The sequence below is a fragment of the Cavia porcellus genome, unplaced genomic scaffold, assembly GCF_034190915.1.
Source record: "Cavia porcellus strain 051 isolate PalLab524CR breed Dunkin Hartley unplaced genomic scaffold, mCavPor4.1 scaffold_22, whole genome shotgun sequence".
Classification (NCBI taxonomy): Eukaryota; Metazoa; Chordata; class Mammalia; order Rodentia; family Caviidae; genus Cavia; species Cavia porcellus.
Window position 1 is genome coordinate 26,563,147 of NW_026947505.1, and position 26,877 is coordinate 26,590,023.

The 26,877-nt window shown below is 39.9% G+C and overlaps 1 protein-coding gene across 4 annotated transcripts in view; it reads left to right on the forward strand.

Annotated features, from left to right (window-relative positions):
• Window positions 1–23,968, forward strand: part of Zdhhc14 (zinc finger DHHC-type palmitoyltransferase 14) — a 299,691-nt gene extending 275,723 nt beyond the window's left edge. For 2 of the 4 annotated variants that reach the window (XM_063232949.1, XM_013151081.2), the window contains one exon: window positions 22,695–23,968. In XM_063232949.1, the coding sequence (XP_063089019.1) occupies window positions 22,695–23,051 (357 nt within the window). In that variant the 3' untranslated portion in view covers window positions 23,052–23,968. Of the gene's footprint in view, window positions 1–22,649 lie in introns of all 4 variants that reach the window. The other 2 variants (XM_063232948.1, XM_003468432.4) reach the window with 1 other exon arrangement.
• Window positions 23,969–26,877: the final 2,909 nt, after the last annotated feature.

A 26,877-nucleotide genomic window follows, 5' to 3' on the forward strand; every position in this document is an offset into this window, starting at 1 on the left:
GATCACTAATTGCAATTGTGTTCTCAAATCTGAAATTCTATCCTCAGCTTAATTTAAACAGTTTTTCCAGCTTTCAACAGAAGTTTTTTGTTTCTTGGATGTCTCTTTGAGTTTCTTTCATGAATTATGCTTGTTTTCTATATTGTTCATTCAGGTTTTTAATCAGTTACCCATGCTCTTGTACTTTTTTTAATCTATTTCTTCTCTAGCTGCACTGAGCAACTCCTTTACCAAGGTTGTTATTTCTGTTTTTACATGCAAGATTACTTCTAGTTTGATTTCCTCCATAGTCTCATAGAGTTTTTTTTTTTATTTCCTTGCTATCTTTTCAGAGATTTCCAGTGTGTTACTTTTTGAAGTCCTCTATTTCAGTGTCTCCTGTACTTGCTCCTGGTGGACTAGATGTTTGAAATTGCATTTTGCTTTTTCATTTTGCCATTTTCCCCTTTTGGGTTTCCCCTTTTGGGTCAATCCCACTAGTGACAACTGGTGATAGTGTGTATCTTGGGGTCCTACTGTAAGGTTGATGTTTGTCCAATTGCTGGGTCCCACAATGAAGAGTTGGGTCAGTCACCTGAATTCCCCTTCCAGGGCCTGTTGGGTGAGTCCTGTGTTCTTCCTAGGCTTACAAGCCTAGGAGTATTGATGGAAATCAACCCCTAGTTCCCGCTGTTATTATGTCCTCAGGTTGTTCAGAGTCAACAGATCTCCCTGTTTATAGTGTCTGCTTGGCTTGGATCCTACTGTGTCTCTGGGTGCCCCACAGGCTCTCTTAATTTCCTCCATGTTGGGGGAGACCTTGTTGGCACCCTCCTCAACCTACCTGATACTCTGTGTGGAGGAAGGACTCACCCACCCACTTAGCAAGCTTGCCTATGGCCTACTTCTGGAGGGGCCTTCTCTATTGCTCCTGTTTACCCACTGAAGGTGGCGAACTCTATTCCTATTTTAAGGGCAAACTCACTTCACTGATGGAAGCCTGCTGAGTTCTTCTTACTGAGTCTCCCCTTGATACCGCATGGTTAATCCATTGCAGTCCAAGGTTCTGGGGGGAGATGTGGGAGCCGAAGATCAACAGCAATGCTAGGTCTAGGAGTTAGGGGGGCCCCTGATGGCGATGATGGGACTGCAGAGGCACACATCATGGGTTGGAGTTCCGAGGTTCTGAGATGGGTTGCCAGGACTGTGGGACATGGGAGGGGCCCGGTTCTGGCCCAGCCCTGTGTGCACCACTGGCTAGAGTTCCCAGGTCCAACAAGATCATCTGCAGAGATGGCTGGTGTTGCAGTAGGGGTCCGGATCTAGCCTGGCCCCATGTGTGCCTCTGGCTGGAGTTCCTGGGTCCTGCAAGGTCATCTGTGGAGAAGACTGAAGTCGCAGGAGGGGCCCAGGTCTATGTGGATAGTTTTTGAATTTCTAATTTGCTTTCTGCTTGTTATAGGTCTATTCAGATTTTCTATTTCTTCTCAGGTCAATTTCAGTACTGATGTCTTTCTAGGAATTTATTAATTTCATCTAAATCTTCTCAAGTATTGCCCATGTCTCATCAGTCTTACATCAATATTATTTTTAAGTAGATGAAAAGAACAAAAACTGAAGGGCTAAAAAAGTTTAACAGCAATAATTAGTAAACGTGGATGAAAAAAGAAATAGTCAAAGACTTCAGTAAGAGAAAAGAAACATATGCAGTAAGCCCTGCAGGGGGGAAGTTAATATTTTGCACTCTGTTAATGTTCTATTAAATGTTTGTAACTCCTCCAACAGAGAGACCTGGTACTTCTAGCCAGGTTAATCCCAGCATGGATGACAAGTTCTTTACTGTTTGCTTTTTCTCTGGTGTGAGTAATGTGAGGGCCAGGAGAAATATAAATACCCAGCAATTTCTGGAGTTGTCAAAATAGGGGAAATATGGGGCAATTGTAGCATTCTTTTTCTTACCTAAGAAAACCTAAACTCCCTGTAGCAGTCATCTTAACCCAGATCATTACAAAATGAGCATCATATCAGGACCAACCAATGAAAGACCCTTATGGCTTGTATTCCATTCTCCAATTAGAGAGCTGTGAATACAAATACACAGATACTTTTATATGGAGTCAGTCAGAATCACAAGGTGAATTTCAAACCATTCTAAGAATGGATCCAGGTTTTTTGTAGACCACTATACCAAGATTTTACCATTTTTAACAATGGCCAGAATATTGCTAATATACTGTGAGATCATTTCATTTAACCCCCCCACAACAATTTGCAAAAAAAATCTCCATTTTACAAAGACACAACTGGAGCTTTAAAATACTGAGTAGCTTGCTCAAAGGCAGAGATGTAGTGATTCAAGGTCTGGATGCTTTCCACTACATGTTATATTTCTAATTTAAAAGCCCTCAAGCTCATGTCAGATAGTCCTTACATCTGGAGCCTGGGGAACACAACTTAGTATAATCCAATGTCCCTCAGTGCTCTGGGATGCTCATCAGAGCCTCCATACTGACATCTGAGTCCAGTTAAGTCAGAATCCCAAGGTAGGACACATGCACTGGAATGTTACAGTCTTGGAGGTGATTTTAATAGGCAGCCAGCATTGAAAACCACCATTGGAACCTTCAAATTCTCCAATTCTGAGTTACATGGAATGATTTTGAGGGGTTTTTTTTGTTGTTGTTGTTGTGGTGGTGGTGGTGGTTTGTTGTTGCTGCTGCTGTTTTTGCTTTGGCACAAAGAAAATATCTTTTGTCTTAAAATTTGTGACAATTTAGCTCACCTAACGTGGTAATAGTAAAAAGTGTATAGAAAAGATTTCAACAAAATGTGTGCTAGAATGTGGAATGTGGGTATGAGACTTCTGAAAAGCACACTTAGGTGACAGGCAAAGCCTCCTGGAGGAGATGACATCTGAGTTAAATACTAAAAGATAAGTAGTGAGTCAGCCACCAACAGTGTGAAATTTATTAGTCAGTTTTCTGCAGCTATAATAAAACATCTGAGATAATTAATTAACTTATAAAGAGAAAGGTTTGTTTTGATTCATGATTTTAGAACTTCCAGTCCATGATCACACAGATGCATTGCTGTTAGGCCTCGAGTGATGGTGTGGCAATGGCCAGATCATGTGGTAGAACAAATTGCTTACCTCCCAACCAGGAAGCCAAAGAAAAGAAGGGGACCTGGAAGCCCCATAGTCCCCTTCAAGGTGCACCTTCAGTGACCTAGGGACTTCCCACTTGGCCTCTGTTCCTCTTAATAGTGCAACCTTGGGGACCAAATCTTTTAACACATGGGCTTTTGGGAGACATTTAAGACCCAAACTGTACCAGAAGAGAAGTTGCAAGCACAGTAAACACAAAAGCAGAGATGTATTTAGGGTGAGTCTGTCTGGTGTTTACAGGAACAATGAAGACAGGGTAAAGAGAGTATGAATTGGGAACCAGGGATCTGGGGGAGCAAGGCCAAGAGAAAAATTCATGAAGGCCCTTGACACATGTAGCCAGCTTGCATTTTGTTCTGTAAGTGGCAGAGAGCCATTTCCAAGCTCAATGCAGCAAGAAATACCTTCATTTGAGGTAAATAAAGCTGGTCATGGTGTCCTGCCTGATGGGGGCTATGTGAGGGTAGAAAGAAACTTGGCAGTACTGGCTGGCACTAGCGTGAACAAAAGAGGCCCTCACAAGAGGTGCAGTGACCAGGGGGGTTCCAGGACAACAGAGATAGAGTCAGAAAAGAGGCAACAAAAGCAGAGTTTGAAAATTAAATTAATATTGAAGTCTAGGGGAGAGGCATAAGGAGGCCTCCCAACGTTTAGCTCAGCTAAAGATGATTGTTCAGCTCAGCAATGAGAGTTCAAGAGGAGAGAGTTCCCCAAGTTAGGGGGAGCCAGTTTGGGATATGGAATTTAGTGCCCATGATATCTGAAAGTGCTGGAGATATGCCCAGCTGGATGGAAAGCTCAAGAAATGTTTGTTTTCTGGTGTAGATGAAAGAATGATGTCATAGTTACTTTTCTCGTTGCTTAGACAAAATACTGACACACATAATTAAAGGTGGAAAGGTTTATTTGGCTCACAGGTTGTGAAGGCTTCAGTCCATAGTTGGCTGGTTCCAAGGCAGGGTGACATGGCAAAAAAGCATGACAGTGAAGAAACCATTTATGGTGGGCAAAGGGGAGCAAAGCAGGAAGCAGTGAAATAGTGAGCCAACTAGCAAAAAGGCACTACAGCAGCTCTCTTTCTGTCTTTTGTATTGCATCCAAGCTACCTGCCCTTAGCAAGGGTAGCATTCATAGCCAGAGAGGGACTTTCCATTATCCACCCCCAGAACTACTTCACACCAATCAGGGGACTACCTTAGTAATCACACACCCTTGATCCCAGCATCAAACATTTAATCTCAGCATCACACACTCTAAATCCAGTTACCTCTGACAAGCACCACCTATGACCACATGAGGCATTTGGGGGATATCTAGACACAAGCCATAACAGATGATATAGTTGATAGAAACTTTCTTTAAAAAATAAAAATGTGAAGACTGGGGATTCAGCTCAGTGGCACAAGCATCTGCCTGGCAAGAGCAAGATCATGAGTTCAGTCCCTGGTATCAAAATAAAAAATAAAAATGTGAATTTGTTTTATTAGTTATCCTAGAAGTAGCACTCATTCTGGCATTGAAGAGAAGAAAAAAATAAGACTTATTTGTATTGGTCCTCTAAAATATTAATCTGAGTTATTTCACATACTGGAAGATTACTTTTTAATCAACATATTATTATATTTTTCTAATTTTCTATCCATTCTCCCCTATCAACTCTACCTCACTAAGTCAATCAGGTTCTTGGTCTAGTTGAATACTACTTAAGACAATAGAATAGAGTAATTCTGAAAGATAAATGAAGAAGAAGCTTTGCGAATAAGCAGATGCTTAACGCAGCAGGAAAATTACAGCTTAATTGCAACAAGAAATGACAGAGATCAGGGTATGACATCAGAAGCCCAGCTATAACACTTTAGAGCTGTGTGGTCTTGAACAAGTCACTTAATACCAAGAGTTTTCAATTCATAAACTGTAAAAGAAAGGATGGGATAATTACATCCACATCCTTGGACTGTGGTTAGACTGTGACTCTGTATGTTACGTTTCCATCGCCAATGTGTGGTAATGGAAATAGGGCTTATTGCACAGTAGGTACATGTCAAAAGTCCAACTGATGTATGTGAAAATTTCCCCCTCCATCGATTCACTCATGGGAGATTTTGAACAAATACTAGTTTGCTTCTGTCTTCTTTCTCTCATTCCTTCCACTCTCCAATTTTGCCACACCTGGAAAAAATTTCATTTTTCTTGAATATGGAACTTGTAACTAGAGAGAAATTGTCTTTGGTGCAGTGACATGACAATATGACTTCAGGAATTAATGGCTTTGATAGGGTTACATTAATCCATGGATCAATAGAGTCCATGGTTGTTTGTTCATTAGACCCAGTAAGTCGGTGCCTATGTACTTTTCAAGAAACTACAAAAAATGTTGAGACCTGGGAAAAAGATTATAAGATCTAAAACATGAGAATGGCAAAATTAAAATTAATAAATGCTTAATGTCTGTGAGACACATGAATATGTTAACCTCATTAATTGTTAAATTTAACATCATAAAAATTTCATTACCTTTTAGAAATGATTTGTAGCTTGGGTTTTTCTCTCTTCATAAGAATTCCCAAGCACACATATGATTACATAGAAATCATTACCAATTATAAATTAAGTAAATTGCTCATAAATAGATAAATCTGAAAGTCTAACTGACTTGAAGCCCTGGCACTTTTTATCTTACCAGACTATCTTTACTATAAGTGAGCCAGATTCTCTCTGCGTAAATCTGGAAGGAATTCTTTTCGTCCCAAGTCTCAGACCCACTGGTAGGAATGCCCCAGGCACATTAGTGTATCTTCAGAGGAGGATGCGATGGGTTCTTTGTGACCCCACAGGGTTAGAACAGAGATCATATGGTAGGTTAGGATTTAGATCCTACTCAATCCGAGAAAGAAATGCCCAACATGTGGGACTCAGGGATATCAGACCAGGAAAGCTGAGCATCTCCCAGCAATGTTGAACAAAAGCTTTCACCATTGGATTTCTGCTAAACATTGATCTTCAAGAATCCGTTCTAGTGCAAATCCTGTTGGACAGATACTTACCCAGTTTATTCTACTCCATCGCCATGCTGAAAATGTTCCATTCTACTATTCATTGATAGGTCATTAGAGCATGCAGTATGAGCCTTTTTATAGTTTTCATCTTTCTCTATAGGCTTTTGTGGTGTAAGCTGGACACTAGCAAGGACTACAGAAAGAGGATTTAGTTACCTGCAGCAGGGCTGACACTAAGCAGAACTCTCTCGCCTCACCCTCTTCTTTCCAAGTCATTCATGTCCACAAACAGTGTGTTTACTGCTTCCCATACCAGAGTAGCACATGATCCATCATGTTATAGTCTGACTGTTACACTGATCACAGCAGCTAACCTTCATAACCCAGTGAAGTATTACCACCTCTACTTTACAGATTAATAAAGTGAAGATACAGGGAGCTTCAGTAAGTTGCTTAAGGAAAACTGCAATTTGACCCCAGAGTCCCTGCTGTTAACTCCACCCTGTACTGTGCCTCAGTAAAGAAACATTCACAGAGACCTCACTGTGTCCAGTGTTATCCCATATCCCTTCAAGCCCCATAACCCATTATCTGCACTGTCTCTTTCCAATAAAAACCTACTTATAGAAAGACATCTGCTACCAATCTCTTATATGTCAAAGTAGAATTTAAACCAAATTTTTAAAATACATGACTTTCAGTTGTAGGTGGATATTTTGCTCTTGATTAAAGACATTTCAAAAAAAAAATAAAGACATTTCAGACTTTACTAATAATATAATAACAATGATAACTGAATGTTTCAATGCCATCTTTTCAGAAATATATCCTCAGTGTAAAAATAGTTCCTATTTGGTTCCTAACTGGTTTCAATAAATATTCATTAAATGGGCAGGGCAGAAGGAGTCAGAGAAGATTTAGGTTAACTGCAATGTGCCCAACACAGGCCTAAATGCTTTACATACATTGTTATCTTATTTAATCTTGGCAAAACCATCTGATGTGGGTATTATAAATGATCCTCTGAGGAGACTGCGATGCGAGGATGTTAAGTGTAGGGAACTGCTGAGCAACAGCAAAGTTGCAGTTCGGTCCTGAGCAGTCTAACTCCACGAAAAGTGCTCTTGCTAGTCACTGTACTCCCAGGCCAAGGTCTTCATATGGAATGGCATGGAAGCTCCTCTGTGCGCTGCAGAAGTCACACCATACAGGATTCCTCTGCAGAAGGATAACTGATGTGTCATAGTCACAAAACCAGACTGCAGAACTCATTGTACAAAATCTCCACAATCTAACCTACAACTTAACTAGCGAGTGTCAGTCTATTACAAATGACAGGATTGAGAAATAACAAATTAACTCATCTTTTCTCTGCTTGCTTCCCCAAGTCCAAACCATTTGCAACCTTTCAGGCCAGTCTAGTGAAGCTCGGACAAAAAATTTATTTGTATTGAAGTATATCAACATCCAAGTGAATTACTGACCTGGTCCAAGGGTAACATCCTTTATACTTCCTAGAGTTCACTCAATTGCTTTAGGTCTGGGGTTGTGTTTCTAATAAAGTTATGATGTTTTTGGCAATTATGTTTTATTCTTCTTCAATCTCATTCTCTTTTTTCCTAGAACTCCAATTTTACAAATTATACTATTTGATATTACCCCCAAAGGCTTTGTGCATTTTGCCTTTAGTCTCTCTCTCTCTCTCTCTCTCTCTCTCTCTCTCTCTCTCCTTCTTTCTTTGGGTTGAGTAATTTCTTTGATATATCTTGATGTACCCTGATTCTTCTGCCATCTCCAATCTTTTGTTAAGCTCGTCTGTAGGATTTTTCATTTTGGTCATTTTGCATTTTATTTTATTCTATCACACACTCTCATTTCTTTGTGCATCTACTGATATTTTTTGAACACTAGGCATTTTAACTAATATAATATAGAGACTCTGGATTTTGTTGTCTTCTTCCAAGTGTTGAGAAAATTCAATTCTGGCTTGTCACTGTGAACTGGTATTGACTTATATTAGTACAAACCTTTGGAAAGTCCAAGGTGTTTATCAGACCCTTGAATTTTGGAGAAATTCAGTGTACAGATTATGTCAGTTCTGAAGATCTTGTCAGTGTTTGGTTTTAAGCTTTGTTAGGATGAGTCTACTTAAGAGCATGATCTCCTTCCTAAGGCACAGCTTTTCTACTATGCTGGCTAGATATCAGGGATGCTGACAATGTATTAAAGTGTTAATGAAACCAATATCCCCCAGCACTACTTTTCTCACCCTCTAGTATCTCTATTTCTCAATCCCCAGTTTATCTGTTATCTCATAAACTTTGGAGTAAAATGCCCCCATCTTCACTAGTGCAACACAGCCATTTACTAAGACATGTGAGAGACCCCCCCAACAAGGCTTCTCTACCCAGCATCCTTTTTGGGGGGAAGAGGGGGTATTGGAAGTAGCACTCAGGACCTCATGCTTGCCAGGCAGCCACTGCACCACTGAGCTAAATCCCTAGCCCTACACAATATCCTTTTTTCCAATAGCCTGCCCTACATAACCAGCCATTTAGATTCCTTGGGCTTTGGTCTCTGTTTTTTTCTACTCAGAAAAATTGCCATATCCTTCTCAAACTCTCTTTTTTTTTTTTTTCAGTCTTTTTTGAGACGTGGTCTCACTATGCAATTCAGGCTGGCCTTGAGCTCACTTTGTAGTCCAGGTTGGTCTCGAACTCGCAAGGATCCTCCCAGTTCAGCCTCCCGAATGCTGGGATTACAGGCATGAGCCACCACGCCTGGCTTCCTTCTCAAACTCTTAAATCTATGGTCAGGAAATTTTCACCAAGAAAAACTCTGATTGGTCATGGAGCTCACCGTATAAGGGTTTGCAATCTTGCACTGGCTGCTGTCATTACATTCCTCCAGTGTCATATCCACTCTCCTACATGCAGAGGGAAAGGTGATCCAGGGCCACTTATCTGTCATTACTGGACACAGAAATCTTTTCGCTGACGAGAGGATATTTTGGAGCCAATCTTGTCATGTTCTTTAGACATACATTTTTCCTACAGTCTCCCACCGATAAATATTGAATTAACCAGGAGATGTGATTCCTCTGATTCCATGACATTGCTGGTGTTACCTTCAGGGAGGAACCTTTGGAAATATTCACATTAACTTTAGACCCAGCATGTTCATTTTCAGAGAGCAGAGAAGATGGAGGGAAAGAAGTCCAAGCTATCTTTGGTCAAAATTTTGCCTATCATTTTATTTTAGGACCAATGTCCAAATGAAAAAAAATCATTTTCTCTATGACAAGAAAAGTGCTCCTGGAGAAATATGCAGCATTTTAACCTTTTTTGTTTGTTTGTGACAGTCTTGCTATATAGTTCAGGTTGATCTCAAAGTTACTGCATAACCCAGCCTGGCTTCAAATTCACAATAATCCTCCTGCCTCATTCTCCCAAGAGCTGAGATTACAAATATACACCATCATACCCAGCAATATGCAGCATTTTAGAAATTAGAAGTAAAGCTTTATAAATCTTAGATTAAATATTCTAATATTTTGGGTTAGAAAACTTAGATGAATACTAACAGAAAACTGGCATCTAAGTGCCCATCGACGTCTATCTAAACTACTATCAGGGGCTGGGGATTTAGCTCAGCGGCATAAGCGCCTGCCTTGCCAGCAAGCAGTCGTGAGTTCGATCCCAGGTACCGATAAAAAGGAAAAAGACAAAATAAATAAATAAATAAAATAAACTACTATCTCGCTTCAGTTGGAGATGCTGGTAGGTTTTTAGTATGTAAGTGATCTCCTGCTGTAAATTCTGAAGGAGAAAATGTCAGAGAAGTAATGAGGTGACATCTAAAGCATTTACATGGTGAGTATAACTCCAGATACAGTTTTTGTCACTTGAACTTTTATGAAATTCTGACGAATAAGACTGGAATTATGTGCGATAGCCTCAGAGCTAGTTGAGGATTTTATTTTCATTATTCCTGTTTTCCTCATTATCACCTTTTATTATTACCTAACACTGAAGCTCTTTCTATGACAATGTTGTATCCATTTATGGTTCAGTTTTTAGTGTGTGTGACTCATTTGATTTCCAAAAATTTAATTTCTGAATATCATAATCATATATCAGGCACTCACAGCAACAAAGATCCTTTGGGATCACATTCTAAATACAAAGATAGAAATGTAATATATATTTATTAGATTTTCAGAGAAAATAACAGTGTGTTGGCTTAATCTAATATTTTATATCCCCTTTGCTATAATTTGGACCTGAAGCATCCTCCAAAGATCCATAGGCTGAAACCTTGTTGCCTAATCCTTGGCACTAGTGAGAAATGATGGAACCTTTAAGAGGTGGAGTCTTGTCTGAAGAAGTTGGGTCATAAGAACACATTCTGGAAGAAGATATTGGGACCCCTCCAGTCCATTTCTCTCTATATCCTGGCTGCCATGAAGTGAACAGGCTTCCTGTGCTCCACACTCCCACCGTTATATACTATACCATCCCAAAGCAGCAGGGCCAGGTGACCATGGACTGAAACTTCTGAAACCATGAGTCAAAGCAAACTTTTCCTCTTTAAATTGAATATCTCAAATATTTTGTCACAACAATGTAAAGCTAACATACCCATTAATCCAGTATCAAGGCAAAACTAAACCATCAGTTGCATGATTTACAAATAAGGATTGCAGAACTTTCAATGCAATGATTTTTCAGACTTGAAAAATCAAATACCTTAGGGAAAATAAGCAAACTTAAATAATAATGTTAAATAAAATAATACAAAATATCCATCCTCCTAATCTGCATGTGTATTTTAGGTGGACCTTATAAAAATGTTTATGGCATTCTTGCAACTGTAATTGAGCATTCATAAGACCCAGGAGAGAGTCCCAAAACCATGCCCAGCCCAAATATTCTTCACAGAATTGGAGCAAAAGATGTAATTAATTTCACTTGTATAGACCACCTAGCAAACTCAGCAACAACTTTTATTTTATGGAGAAATAAAAATTTCACCATAAATAATGAGAGTAACAATAGTTAATATCCTATGTATCATTATCTTCAAAGTAGTTACACAGAGTGTAAGACATAGACCAAAAAGAGTTTTACAAAGAAGAAACAATCAGCACAAAATTTTCTTTTCAACATATTAAAGTAAACCAGTAGTAAATTTAAGAATTAGCATACACAGTATATTAAAGCAGAATAAGTAATTTGGGAAGTACATGAACTTATCCTTACTTCCTATTTATCTGTCTCCTATTTTGCTCTTTATTTGTATATGTTATACAAACAGCCAAAGATTTAGCTCAGCAGCTTAAGCACCTACTTGGCAAGGATGAGTCGTGACTTCAATGTCTGGTACCCCCCCAAAAGAGAGAGAGAGAGAGAGAGAGAGAGAGAGAGAGAGAGAGAACATGATAGTTAAGCAATATAGTCTGACTTATTTCACTTAAAATTATGTTCTCAAGTTGCATCCATTTACTTATAAATACCTCATTTGTCTTTATTGCATAGCATATTCCATTGTGTATAAATACCACATTTTCCTTATTCATTCATCTGTTGATAGACATAAGCACTGTTTCCACAATCTAGCTGTTATAAATTGTGGTGCCATGAATATGGCTATGGGGGTACTTCTGTACTATGATAATTTTAATACTAGGGAATACCTGGATCAAATGGGAATCTCCACATGTTGTTTCATAGTGATTGTACTAGTTTATATCCCCATCAGTAATATAAACTAGTTTCTTTTCCCCCTGCACCTTTGCCAGCATGTGTTATTATTAGATTTTTTTTTAATAATAGCCATTCTTTCTGGGATAAGATGCTGTCTTGGTATACTTTTAATTTGCATTTCTCTGAGAGCCAGTGATGATAATTTTTTTTTCATGTATGTATTTATTGGCCATTTCTACTTCTTTCTGAGAAGTGTCTATTCATTTCAGTGACCCATTTTTTCATTGGGTTTTTTATTTGGAGGAGTCTTATTTTTTAGTTATTTATATATGCTTGATGTTAATTGTCTGTCCAAGGAATATCTGGCCAACAATTTTTCCCTTTCTGTAGATTTTCTCTTCACTCTGTTGATTGTTTCCTTTGCAGTGAAGAAGTTTCTAATTTGATATGACCCCATTTGTCATTTCTCAGTATTATTTCATGAGCCACTTGGATTCTGTTCAGAAAATCCTTGCCTACATCTATGTCTTCAAGAGTTTTACCTAATTTGCCTGCCAGCAGATTGTTTCTGTTTTAACATTCATCATTGATCCATTTTTTATTTTAGTTTAATACATAGTGAAATATATGAGTATACATCCAATCTTCTCAATTCTCAATCTTCTCCATATCCAAAACTGGATGTCTAGTTTTCTCAGTACCATCTATTGAAGAGGATATCTTCTCCTCCAGTGTATGTTTTTGGACCCTTTATCGAAGATCAAATAACTGAATGTGCCTTAGGTTGTTTCTGCTTCCTCTATTCAATTCTAGGTACCATTTTTGTCATTGTACCATGCTGGGTTTGGAGGAGTTTTTTTGTTTGTTTGTTTGTTTGTCTGTTTGTTTTGTAACTGGGGATTGAACTCATGACCTCACACTTGCCAGGTAGGCACTTGTGCCACTGAGCCCCACCATGCTGTTTTAATCAGTGTATCTTTGTAGTATAACTTCAAGTCTGGGGTCATAATGCCACCTGGTTTTGATGTATTGATTAGGTTTATTTTAGACAAAAAGTCATTAAGATAAAATAAAATGTTTTCAAAAGTATAAATTGTATTTGAAAATCCACAGAAATGACAAGTAATCGATCGCTATACTATTTGGTGGACCAACAATAATTTACTATAAATTCTTATTTTGGCACTCAGCAAAATAGCCACCTGTAAAACCTGCTTTTTGTGACAAAGTACAGAAGGCTTAGTCACATTTAAATAACTGAGAACTAGAGAGAAATACTACTGCAAACTGTAGTAGATATTACATCCTTAAAACGTTTCCCAGTCCTTATTCTAATACTGCACAAAGCAGTTGTTATGTGGCAAACTAGTATAGCACAGAAGTAAAAACAAAATAAATAAATCAAAGAAAGAGGGCCACAAGTGTAAAATTGTTAAGCAATTAATAGTTTAAACTTAGTAATCAAATCTGTATTATTCAGCTTATGAAAACAAATCTCCCTTCACATTGCAGTGTATGATTTAACCTTTACTCAACACGAATCAAGTTAAAAATTAGTAGTAGAAATTTAAAAAACAAAAAAATAAGACTTGATTAAAAGTCCTGAATGGAAAAAAGAACTAAAATCAGGATATTTGATTTTTTTAAAAAATTATTTTTAAATTAAAATAGCATGCAAATATACAACTTGGAATTCATGCTGTGTTTTAAGAAAGCATTAAAACCAAAGGAAACTGGTAAAAATGGTTTAAAAGAGAGTACAAATCCAGATTTCTTTTTCCATATGCTAAATCTAAACCTCAACAAGATTTTGAAATTTTTAATTATTTTCAATAATTTTTAAACATGTTGGGGCTGGGGATTTAGCTCAGTGGCATAAGCCTTGCAAGTGCGCGGTCATGAATTTGATCCCCGGTACTGGTTTTAAAAAAAGTTTCTTAAACATGTTTTTAAAAACCCATGATTCCAAGTAATTAATAACAGTGTATTAACTGCAATCCAACCTTAAAAAATATTATTATTGGGATAAGAAAATGTTGGTCATTACCACTTACTGTCAGTTTCACAAAACTGCTTCAGTCTTGGAACTTAAGTAGAGAAAATACACCATTTCAGGGAAGAAACATACCTCTATAGTGTTTTAAAATTGTAATGTTAGCCTATAATCCCAGTACTTGGGAGGCTGAGAGAGGAGGATCGTTGTAAGTTCAAGACTAACCTGGGCTACAAAGTGAGCTCAAAGCCAGCCATAACTGCATAGCAAGACCCTATCTCAAAAACAAAAGTCAATTAAAAAAATAAATTGTAACATTAAGCTCTAATATGTGTGACAGTTGAACATCTGAAGCCATAAACTTCTTTGCAAGTTTAATGCCATTTTTTTATTTAGGCTGTAAATCAGCCATCATGGTAACTTACTGCAAGTGTAGCAAACTCTAGCACTCTGGACAGCATTTTCATGTGTTCAGAAGAAATCTCTCATTAGAGATCAATTTTCTCTTTAGTTTCTATTCAGCATTTTGCCCTAAAAAATGACAAGTTCATATGATTCAACCCAATAATTGATAAATATGAGTTCTTTGGAATGAACACATGAATTTCTCAATTCACTGTTCATAGGAGATGGGCTGTCACTATCAAAAATCTGGGTGTTGGGCTTTTGGTAAGGATGTTGGATAGATAAGAGCAGATTACAGAGGCTCCCTGAGACAGACAACTCAGATGCCAAAATAACACAGTGTGAGGAGTCGTCCAGAGGGAGATGGATCCTCTCAACCCAGGAAAAAACTAAAGCTAAAAGAACCAGTCAAACATGCAGTCCCAGGGTTACTATTGAGGTAGCTAACTTTCTGTGCTCTCACATGCCCAAATTCCCACTGCTTCGACTCACTGGAACCGCAGTCACACTGAAGTCAGTGGCTAGTGAGCCCAATGGAGAAGGGAGCTGGCAAGGGACCTGCGTCAACCTGTGGTTGACTGACCCGGAGGGGAGGAGCCAGCATATGCCACCCCTGTTTGCACTTCAATAATAGACTGGAGTGGGCAGGATCACCTAGCCAGCATGCTCCAGAAGAACCGTAACAAAAAGAAAAGGACTGGGAGCTCCTCTATATGTGTGTATGGAAGAAACAAAAAATATGAGAAGAGGAAGCAACAAGAAAAAGTCCCAGCCCCAACCCCAAGAACATTGACCCAGGAGAGGTAAATACAAAAGAGACTGAGGTCAGCAAACATGCAATATCAGACATGGCATCAGTGGATATAAAGCAATATCTTTGGGACCTCATAGACAAGTTCAAAAGGGAAATATTTAACCAAGTAAAGCAAGATATAAGTAGATTAATAAAAGAAACGCTAACCCCTCTCAAGGAGACACAGACACAAGAATGGAGAAGCACAAAAAAGGAGAGAAACTTTTGATGAAGAATATAAAGAAAACATAGAATACATGAAGCAAGTTCAAAGAGATTATCAAGAAATTAAAAACTCCATTGAAAGCTAGCAAAACTGCTTGAAAGAAACTAAGAATAGATTATCCAATCTGGAAGACAGTTTTGCAATGTGGGATCATGAAAGAAAAAATTTCTTAAAAATAACAAGGAAACAGGCAGTAACAATACAAAAGCTAGAAGATAACAAGAAGATCTATAACTTAAGAATAAAGAATATGAATGAAGAAGCAGGAATACAAACAAAGGAACTACAAAGGCTATTCACAGAAATAATTAAGGAAAACTTCCCAAGTATAGGAAAAGGAAATGACATTCAGATGTATGAGGCATACAGAACTCCAGCCACTTACAACCAAAACAGAGCTACACCCAGGCATATAATAATCAAGACCCCAGAAATTCAATATAAGAACAGAACATTAAAAGCTGTCCGAGAAAAGAAACAGATTACATATAAAGGAAAACCCATCAAAATCACAGCAGACTTCTCGACACAGACCATCCAGTCAAGAAGAGCTTGGAGTAAAGTATTCCAAGCTCTGAAAGAAAATAACCTCCAGCCCAGATTGATGTACCCTGAACAACTGTCTCTAGAAATTAATGGAGAAACAAGAAGCTTCCAAGACAAAGAGGAACTGAGGGAATTCGCCACCACCAATCCAACTCTATAGAGAATGCTGAAGGACATTCTAGAGAGAGAGAAAAGTACCAGGATTCCAGAAACAGTGGCAGAGAGGCCTCAATGAGTGGAGCAGAAAGTGGAATGAATGGCAGAAAAGAGCACAACAGAAATGAGACAGAGAAGGTTGGCTATAATCTCTAATATATATGGCCTTGATACACTAAAAAAAAAAAAAACAGAGAGAGAGAAACACAGGCAGAGTAGATCAGGAGGTAGGGTCTGCCAAGACGTTCTTTATAGGAAATATAATTAACCTGAAAAAGGGTTTATGGACTGAAAATCAAATATGAGAAAGCAATGCTCTATGTGACAGGGAACCAGAGAGTAATAGGGGCAACTAGACAGGTATTTATGGATAGATTGGAAAGACAGGCTTTAATAGGTAAAGGAATACAACTAGAGATGAAGTCTAGGAGGGAGAAGGTTCGTAACCACTTAGGGTAAATATCAGGTTGCCCTCACAATCTTAAAACTGAGGGTGTTGGTGAGACCCAAAAAATGCACAGTGGAACCTGTGGGAGTAAAAGGGGAGGAATAGTCTTAAAAAGATGGCAGAAGATATTGTTAATAGTGTATTAAGATTTAAAACCCATATTACTTACACTGCTCTGTTTAGATAGATTTTATTCTGTCCCAGTTTATCTACTTGCACTAGATCTGAGGGAACAGTCAGCTATCCCAAAAGTAGCAGGATATAGTACAGTAATCATCATTAATTTCCTATTAACTTAATCTGGAGCCCTGTATAACTTATAATGTTTTATCATGACTAATCTTAGTTAAATCTGGTTTGTTTGGTTGCTGTTTGGTATCAACAGATTTTATTCAAAACTGTTATGATTGATAGTATCAAGTCTGAGAACATAGGCAACTACACTGAAGATGACAGTATTCACTACGATACCTCTTCTGGTTTGATTACTACATGTTTTTGAAGTCTTACACTACTTACAAAGTTGTGTTTTTATTAATATTGTTATGTACTGCTATATTCAATTAAACTATATCTGATGATATAGCCAATTCTATTGAAGATAACAAGAGACAACACAGTAACCATGGTAGAACTCCTTGTTCAGTGATTTTATATTTATTTTTTGTTTCATGTGTTTATAGGAATATTTTTTGTTTTGTCTTGCTTTGTTTTGTTTCTCCCTCTAATACAGAAAAGATAGAAATACATGTTAAGACTCAGGCATGGGTAGAATCTATAAACAGAGAACTGATCTTATAAAGCATGATGAAATGAACAAATACTTTGAAGAAAAAGAGACACTACAGTACCCAGTGCTGATTTCATAGTGTCATGATGTGAAATCCAGCAATACTATTATTCTTTATTCAGAGTGATTTTAGCCTGCTTTGGTTTGTTTAATCTCAACATAAGTGAAAATATGGATAAACTGCATGTGTATATAGGATTGATAAGTATATAGGATTAAGTATATAGGATTGATAACCATATTTCTAAGTTTTTGTTGGAGAGTTGAACAGAACTGTTCGCAGTCTAGCTGTTTGAATCCCCACTTTGTATGTTTCACTTCTGTATCTTGAACAACTATTTGTAAGAGGACAATATTTATTCATCAACTAGTGATTTCTTATTATTTATTTTTTTCTTTGAGAGTATGTATTATTTCTACCCATTTTCTGTTTTGTTTAGTCTTTCTTTAAATAAAATTTTAAAAAAAGGACAGGAGCCAGTCCAAAGAAGCTCTCGTACCCAATCTAAAACAATCTGACCATCAAAAATAATAAGAATAATTGAATATAATTTCATGGAGTAAAACAAGTTCTTATGAATCCACAGTGATATCAATAAATAAATAAGTAAATAGGGAAAACTCTTCCCTAGAGAAAAAAATCTGGGTGTTAGGATGTTTTTTCTTATGATTATATAACTGGTTAGATAAATTAAAACACACATAACACTTCTTGCTGCTAGTTGGAATGTTCACACTGAATGAATTGTAAGAGGAAAAAAGCAGTTATGTCTCCCTCTACTGGTGGAAAATAAAACCACCCTCAAAAGAAAATTCCGGAAGACAGGGTGGTGGAAGTTCAAGGTAAGAGCAGTTAAAAAGGAAGACAAAAACAAAAAGAGAAGACAGGGAAAAGGGAGACAAAGAAGAGAGGTCAATGAGAGGAAAAAAGTGAGAAGGAAGAGAATGGGTAAATCCATAGAGAAAGAGAGGGAAAAAATTGAGAACTGGGCAAATAAGAATTAGAAGTGAAGATTTAAAAAAAAAGAAAGAGATATGAGCCAGGTATGGTGGTGCATGCCTATAGTCCCAGCTACTAGGGAAGCTGAGGCAGGAGGTTTGCAGAGAGAGAGGAAATTTTGTATGGGTCATTTCTACAGTGACCCTGAATATATTGATCATGTTCCTTTCTGAATCTCTCATATGGGAATTGAGACAATGAAGGTTTATCGACCTACCACCTGTGGAACGTTGTCACAGTGAAAAAAAATGGGGGAAAACTCTAACTCATTTTTTAAAAATATCAGCTATCTCTGAATCACTTGATATTTTTCCTAAGGAGCTGTTCGAAACAGGCAAAGATAACACAAGAATTTTAAATTCCAATGGATAGAGTTATGCATTCTCTCTGCAGGGTGAAATATGATAAAAAAAAATCCTGGAGTCTTCTGTTACAAGTCAACAGGAGAGTCACATAGGCAGGACCCTATACCCTGTAGACAGAGCCTGATCCCTGTGTCCCCACATAGGGTTGGCCTTCTAAACAGAAGTCAGTTTTCAATGTAGCAAACTATTTTCAAAGTCATGGGATACAGCAAGAATTCGACACTTAGGATTATAGTCTCAGGACCTGTGTCCAGCTTAACCAGGTCAATTAATATGGTATAGGTTAACCGTCATACAAAAGTAGTCTCTGTAGCAAGAGACATAGAGAAACAATTATCTTTCAATATATTTAATCAAATCTGTGTAGAAAAGGTGCTTAGGGTCAGATCAGTCTGGGTTAAAATAGTCATTTAGAAACAATTTCTGAGTGGCTTATATATAATTTTTTTAATTCAGTGGCTTAGGCTAAACTTTGTATTTTAATAATTTTCTTTTTTCACTGATATCCTCAAGCTTTACCCATGATGAAGTAGAAAGCATTTTAAATTGAATCCTGGTGAGTTAGTCAGCAAGTCTTAATCTGGTCCCAGTACAGCACCAATGGGTGGATGCAGGACTGGGCCAGGTCTAGAGGGACCCACAGCTTGCCATGGAGCTTCCTTAGGAAAAAGAAAATCGAGTGCAAGGCTTTGGGAGGAGGCTGTCCCAGTCACAGGCTCTGCAGCTTCAGCTTGCTTAGCTTCTGTTATGACTTGTGTCTAGATGTCCCCACAAAGCCTCATGCAGTCATAGGTGGGGCTTTTTCAGAATTCGCTAAATATAGAGTGTGTGATGATACATGGTGCAATGTTAGAACTGAGGCTAGGGTTAAGGATAGGTGATTAGTAAATCAGTATGCTGGTACTGATTTGGCACTGCTCTAATCCCAGTAGCCTGGATACAATATAAGGGACAGAAAGAGACTTGTCTTTTTCCTCCACTGTTGCTTTGCTACCCTCTGACCACCATGAATGTTTTTCCTCTGCATCACCTGTCTACCATGTCATCCTGCCTTGGAGCCAGCCAATTATGCAATGAAACCTCAGTGAGCTAAATAAACCTTTTCCTCCTTGAACTTTGGGTGTCAAGTAACTAAGACAGCTTCATAATGAATCTACTTCTAGGTCTCTGCTATTTGCTTTAAGCCAGCAAAGTAATGTTTATAGCTGCAAGCCTCAGAAGACAGATGGACCTTTCAGGAATGTCACTATCTTCACTCCCCACCCATGAGTCCAGAAGGTTCTGGTGGGTGCTCATGGGTTTTGCTCATGGGTGGAGGGGAAGTGGTCAGGAAAAAAAAGGGGCAGTTGATGGAGAAGCTCAGAACAGAAAGATGGATCAGAGAAGGAGACAGAAACAGAGAAAGAAAACAGAGGAGGAAAAAACAAAGAATAGGAGGAGCCTAAATCTCCTCATTCTCCTATCAAGTGGCTTTGGAAATCCCTTCCAGCTCCAACCTCTAATATTTTCCTATGTATCTGTAAGATCTTGTAAGAAGTACTCAGACTGATCTTTAAAATAGAATTTTCAATGAGTTTTCAATAAAAATGACTTTCTTCAGGTCAGTGGAGACAAACAAACGTAATTTGTAGTTTCCTCATTCCTTAGAGTCTAAAGGATTGTGTAGACAGAGTAAGGTATAAGTAAGGACTCCAGAGAAGGCTGATTCAAGACTCCATCATCCGGGAAAGGCCACCTGGAGACTGTGACCAGCTCATGGGCAGGACCACCTGGGGTCGGTACTGAGCTCCAGAAAGCTGGATCATTACAGGAAGAGTGCTTTATTTTCATAAAACAGCCCTCATAAAGCACAGTACATCCAACCCTGGCATGACATGGCATGACATCCTGAAAATAAATGGCAATCAGAGAGGCTGTGCTTCTCTGCTACTGCACCGCCAATCCTGAGAGGTTGCCAGCAAGCAGGAACCAGCGTGCCTTGACTTCCACAGCCTGCACTCAAAGGGCCCCACGCCCTAACCCAGCCTCCCTGTGAGGGCAGAGAGTTGCTGAGTTGCCCACCTTGAGAAACCACCACTGAGGCAAGAAGGACTTGAACGAAGCAGGAAAATGGATACATTCAAGTCTTATGGGCTTGACAGTCAGCCCATTTCAATAGCTTTGCAGTGGGTTTTTGGTCTCCTCTGAACCACTGCACAAGCTTCCTCACCCTTCCCACTCTCCCAAGCCTCTCCCAGGTCTCCTTGTTTTGCAGGTGGTCCATCCCCTTGGGGGAAGGGAAGGGTCTTAAGGAGCACAAGAGAAAAGCAAGGACTGGCCTTGAGACCAGCTTTCCTCCTTAAGGCTCCCTTGGAAGCTGGCTCTTGCCTGGAGCTAAGGGCTCTGCACTCCTAAAAGCTGCTCCTTACTTAGAGTCTACAGCAAATTCAACCTTCTCATCTAGACTGGGGAAGAGGAAGGAGTCAGCACAGGGCACACTTTAGAGCAAATGAAATAAACACCGGAGATCTGCAGGGTCAGGGAAGCTCTCTCCCTGTTCCCTCTAAGGCTGCTGATGCTGTCTGTTCCTTTGCAACAGCATCTGGGGGTGTAGTGGGGAGTGATGTTTAGATAACCTGGGAGCGCCTCAGTCACAAGACTGTAAGTACAGTACATGGTTATTTAGTAATTGTCCAGTTCTGAAAAAGCACAAGAGAGTAATAAGCCCAGTGACACTTATTAAGCACCCACTATGTATCAAATCTGCAGTAGTAGATTGGTTTTCAGTCAAAGGATCCCAGCTTCAAATGTTTGATCTATTTTCACACATGAGGAGTTACCCTCTGAGCTTTGAGATCTCCATTTATAAAGAGACGAAAATAGGCTTGTCCCAAGAATTTTCAGAGAAAAAAGCAGAGATCCAGCTTTCTAAATCTGAGAAACAAGGAACTGGACAGGGTCAAATTTAGGATTTCCACATCCTAGGAGTCTGCTTATTCTGAAGCTTTTGCATTTTCAAGGATGGGGTTGTAGAGCGACCAGGAGTTTATGCTGTTTTCTTTGTCAGGGATTAAAGTGAAACAAAGGATAAAAGATAGCTGTGATGGGACTTCAGAACACTTGGACAAAAAGGAACAGTCTTCTCAGATGTCGGCATTATCAAACCTCAGAAGCCCAGTGATGCTTGGTTCTTGAAGCTAGTGGAAATTTAGCAGCAGGAATTCTAGGCTTTTGCAGAATAGTCTGATCCAACCCCTTAGGGTTTCTGTGATCCCTCTGTGTTCCTTGTCTTTATTTGGTCAAAAGACATAGAACCTACCATCTTTAAATGTGCAGCTCAGTGATACTAGGCCATCGTTATGTTCTGTAGCCATTGCTGCCTTCTGGCTCCAGAATTTTGTCATTTTCTCAAATCGAAACCCCACTGAACAACAGTGAACTTTCTCTCTCTCCAGCCCCAACTCCTCCATTCTACCTTCTCACCGTGAGTCTGACCAGGTCCCTCATATCAGTGGACCCACACAGCATTTATCTTTTTGTAGCTGGTTTATTCTACTCAGCATGATGTCCTCAAGATTCATCTACATTGTAACATGTCAGAATTGCTTTTCTTCTTATGGTGTACTAATATTCCTTTCCATTTGGATAGGCTACGTTTTGTTTACCCATTTACCCATCAGTGGACACTTGGGTTGCTTTCACTTTGTAAATATTCCTGCTTTGACATAGATGTATTTTTATGCAATACGGTAAAAAGTGGTTTTCAGCCTATACAAAGTAGTTGCCTACAATTGCTATAGATGGGGGAAGCCTGTCACTCCATAGGATTGTTTTTAAATTATATCCCTTAAGTTGGAGACCAAAGCCACAGGCACCTATGGGTGACTGTGCATTCAAGCAGGCTACTCTGATGTCAGGTTCTGGTGTTTGCCATGTGCTGGGAGTCCCTCTAGATGCGCCTGGGCTGCTATCTGTGCTTTCTGCCTCTTCTTGACTCAGATGTCACTAATGTTTCTCTCTTCTCACACCCACCCTTCCCCACCCCGCCACCCGCTTCCCATTCCATCTCCACCTTCTATTGCTGGCTCCTGCTGTTCTCCAGTGCGACCAAGACCAGTGCATTCAGAGCACCAAATTCGTTTTGCAGGCCGCAGCCACACCCCTGCTGCAGAGCGAGCCTAGTCTCACCAGCGATGAGATGCACCTCCCAGGGAAGCCAGGCCTGGGCACGCCATGCACCAGCCTGACACTGGGCCAGCCCACACCACCCTCCTCTATGCCCAACCTCACCGCCGAGGCCACGCTCTCGGACATTCTCCCCCTGAAGGATGAGCACGGGGGCCACCAGTTCCTGACTCCAGATGAGGCGCCCTCACCACCCAGGATGCTGGGAGCGGGCAGCCCTCTGACCCATAGCCGCACCATGCATGTGCTAGGCCTGGCCAGCCAGGACTCTCTACATGAAGACTCTGTGCGCGGCCTGGTAAAGCTCAGCTCCGTGTGATCTGCAGGTGGCCCTGAGACCACAGGGCTCCTCCGCAGGAAGAGGGAGCCAACAGAGGCTGTGCCCGAAGCAGGGCGATGACAGCCCCAGGCCTGGGTACAAAGACAACTGTGAAAGCCAACACACTCCTGTCTGATAACAAAGAGCAAGGAGGCCCCAGATCCTCTGAGCTTAATTTTATTTGAAATTTCTTCTCTACCCTGAGCACTTTGACAGGAAAATGAACACACAGAGAAGTGGCTATTTTCAGGTATTTGGGCTCTGCAGGGTGGGCCTGGGGAGGAAGGACCCTCACTGGGCAGAAGGAGCTGGGTGGAAAAGAAGCTTGCCTGGATGCTGCACTGCCTGGATGCTGCGCTGTCTGCTGCCCTTGGGACAGATGCACAGAAGGTTCCTGATACAGAAGTGGCCAGACTGAAATTGCACTTAAGTGTTATGCTACTAACATTTGAAAGAGACATGTCATTTCATTTGTTAATTTTTTTTAAATCCTAAAAGGGAAAAAAAATACCCAAGCAGATGTGGATTTGCATGCCACGCTACAGTCTGTGTTACAGTGGTGTTGGTATTCCAAAGAAGATACTGCTTTCTTCTTTCTTTCTTTCTTTGCTTCTCTCTTTCTTTCTTTCTGTCTTTCTTTCTTTTTTTCAGTTTTGTGAATTTCCAAGTGCTGTTTTGTGAGAAGACAGCACAACAGACCAAGCCTTGTGGGCAGCACCACCGTCTGCTTACCTAGTTCGTTGGATGGGAAGTGGCGGTGCCCGGGCTGTGGAGGCTGCAGGTTCATCCTGTCCAGGACCAGTTAACCTTCTGTCCTGTAGTTAGATGAGGTATTGTGTTGTGCCACCCACTGCAGTCTGCACCTCCTTGTGTGATGAACTTACCCTGGACAGCCAATAAAATGATGTCCTCTGTTATTTTGGATTTGTGTAGTTATCCTTGATAGCTTACATGAAAGTGAAATCATCTTGATGGTCTGGAGAGTATGGTTTTTTTGAAATATCCCTAATGAGGAATAGTTTGACAACAACCAAAAGTCAGATTTTGGGACTGTGGAGCATCAAGTGATCACTGGATGATTTCTTATAGGAGAGACAATTTTTCCATCCACTTTTCCCCTGTAAACATCTCTTTTTGATAACAGTCTTAGTGGAATGTGCTGTGTACTTAGATTGACATGCAGCAGTTAATCTGCAATAGGTGGAAGGCTGCTTAGGGAGAGAGGTCACTGTCTGGCAGTCTTCCCAGCTCACATTGGGTGTAAATATGTCACCAAACTTCAGGAGTACAACTGGGGATTCCAGTAGAGGTATCGAAAATGAGGATGTGACCCTGGCTCTGAGATCATGTACATCATATCGTGAGTTAGACACTTAATCAGAATGGAATTAAGAAATTTACCACTTTATTCACTTTCATTTATCATCTCAAAGGGAACTTGCTTTGAACTTAGGGAGCAAGTCACTTGGGAGCAGCTTCAGGGAACTCAGGAACTTCTGTTTTGACTTCTTTCCAAATAATAAATCCAACAACAGCAAAGTCCACTCACATTCAAAACCAGTCTTGCTCCCTAAAACCATATGAAAGTATGATACATTGATCATTCATATGAATAACCACAACAGATTTGCATTTGTGGGAAAAGGTTATTTCTTCTAGAAATAAAAGTTGCCATTTCATATAAAAGAAAGATAAAATAGAAAAGAAAAGCAGTTTCAAGTTTCACTTGGGATAAAACCAATTCCAAATAACTGCTAAAAAACCCTCCAGAATTCATGCCTCATGATATATTTGAGTCATTTCTGTTTTTCATACTGCACACAAGTATAGAAAATGGAAAAGGTAAATTATTTGTATCCATTTGTGATTTCACCCAGATCCCCCCTTATACAACCAGACACATGACTGCATCCTCACGTGTTCTGCCTGTGAACACAAAATGACAGATCCACAAAGGACTTTCCTGAACTATCTTTGCCTCTTCCCTCTTCCCACGTGCTTCCTTGGCACCCTAGGAAAAAGTTGGAGGGACAAAAAGGGAAAACTGGCACAGCCCCCATCTAGGGTCAAGCGTAGCTTGTTCCCTCCCGGTTTCTGCCCTGGCCTTTATAACTCTTCCCTTTCCAACATTCTGTAATCTAGGGCTGCTCATTTCCTATGCCAGCCCTTCCAGCCTCATCATGAACAAAATCTAAAAAGCAAGGGTCACATGACAAATGTTCACTTATTACAGCCAGCACTCTGGATTCTCAGGTTCTGCCTCTGTGAATTCAACCAACTGTGGACTGAAACTACTTGAGAAAATACTTAAAAAAATTGTCTCTGTGTTAAATATGTATAGACTTTTTTCTTGTCACTCCCTAAACAATACAAGTATTTACATAGCATTTACGTTGTACTAGGTGTTATAAATAACCTAGGGGTGATTTAAAGTATACAAGAGAATATACATAGTTTATACACAAAAATTCCTGCCATGTTATAGAAGGGACTTGAGCATTTTAGTACCCAAGGAGGCCCTGGAACTAACCCCCTGGAAAGTGAGGCAATGTATTTAGTATGAATAACCCCATCCGCTTCCCAATTCCTGTATGCACTTGGCATCATTTATCAAAGATGAGCTGAATTTTAGTGAAATGAATCAAGGAAATTCAGGGTCAAGAGTGAGATTAACCTGAAGGAGCCAATTTTCTCAGACAGTTAACATCTTAAAAACCAAAAACACAGCAATTCCCATAGCCCTTTCCTCTGGCTCAAGAAACACTGTGATCCCTGAGGCTCCCTTTCTGTGGGTCAAGGCTCATCCAGTGAAGTGAGGGCTCTGTTTTCCATTAACAGATTCATGTTGACTGGATTCACCTAGTGCCACTGAGTAGACCTTGATATTTCCAAATACTTTCAGTGAGTTATTGATGGGTCACATGCTAGCTAAGAAAGAATAGAATAAATATTTTACTATGCTGTTAAGTCTTAGACATTCACACACACACACACACAAACAGACACACTGTTTAAAACTTCGTCTGCTTTTCATTCTCCCAGGACTGCTCTGGGGACTACAGGCCTCCCAGGCACTCAATGAGTGAATTTAGCCAGAATACCTATTCTCTAGGCTGCCTAGAGCACAAGGGCAGTGTTAGGCACAATGACATGTCATTACGTGCCTGGGGCATCAGCTGAGTATTTGTGCTGGGACCTTTGTACACAGCTGAAAATGCTCATCTTAGCTTTCAAATGTGATCATTCATCCTGGCAGAAAGAAGCTAGATCTCCAACCCAAGGCCACAGATGCTGCATACCTATTCTGGCCCACAAAGGCACACAGAAGAGTCTTTTCAGAACTTCCCCCACCCCCAGGTCTACTAAGTCTTTGCCTGTTTGGCCACGATTGCTGCCAGGGATTCAAAATGAGAAGAAAGCCCCATTTTGTGAGCCACATTATTCTGAGAGCGGAGTGTGCCAGTCCTCAGCTCCTCATACTTTGAGCCTGGGATTTTTTGTCTGATCCAACAAGTAAAAGAAAAAGTAAATTCCTGGGCATGGGAGTTTGCAATGGCACCTCTAGGGACATGCTGGGACTGGTGCCAGTAGGGGCTTCTGAAAAACAGCCTAATAGGCTGTTCATTTGGGCTCTTCGGGTCTCCCCAAGCTGCCCCAACCCATGCTTTTGGTCAGCATGCACCCTCTTCTCTGTGCCAGGAGACGGCTGCTTCCCAGTCTCAGCCTCATTCAGGATTTTGAGTCCGTGGGAAGGTGTCAGGGTTTGCACTAATATGACACAGAATCTTTCTGGAGGGAGTTTTCTCTATGCACATGCATGAAGACT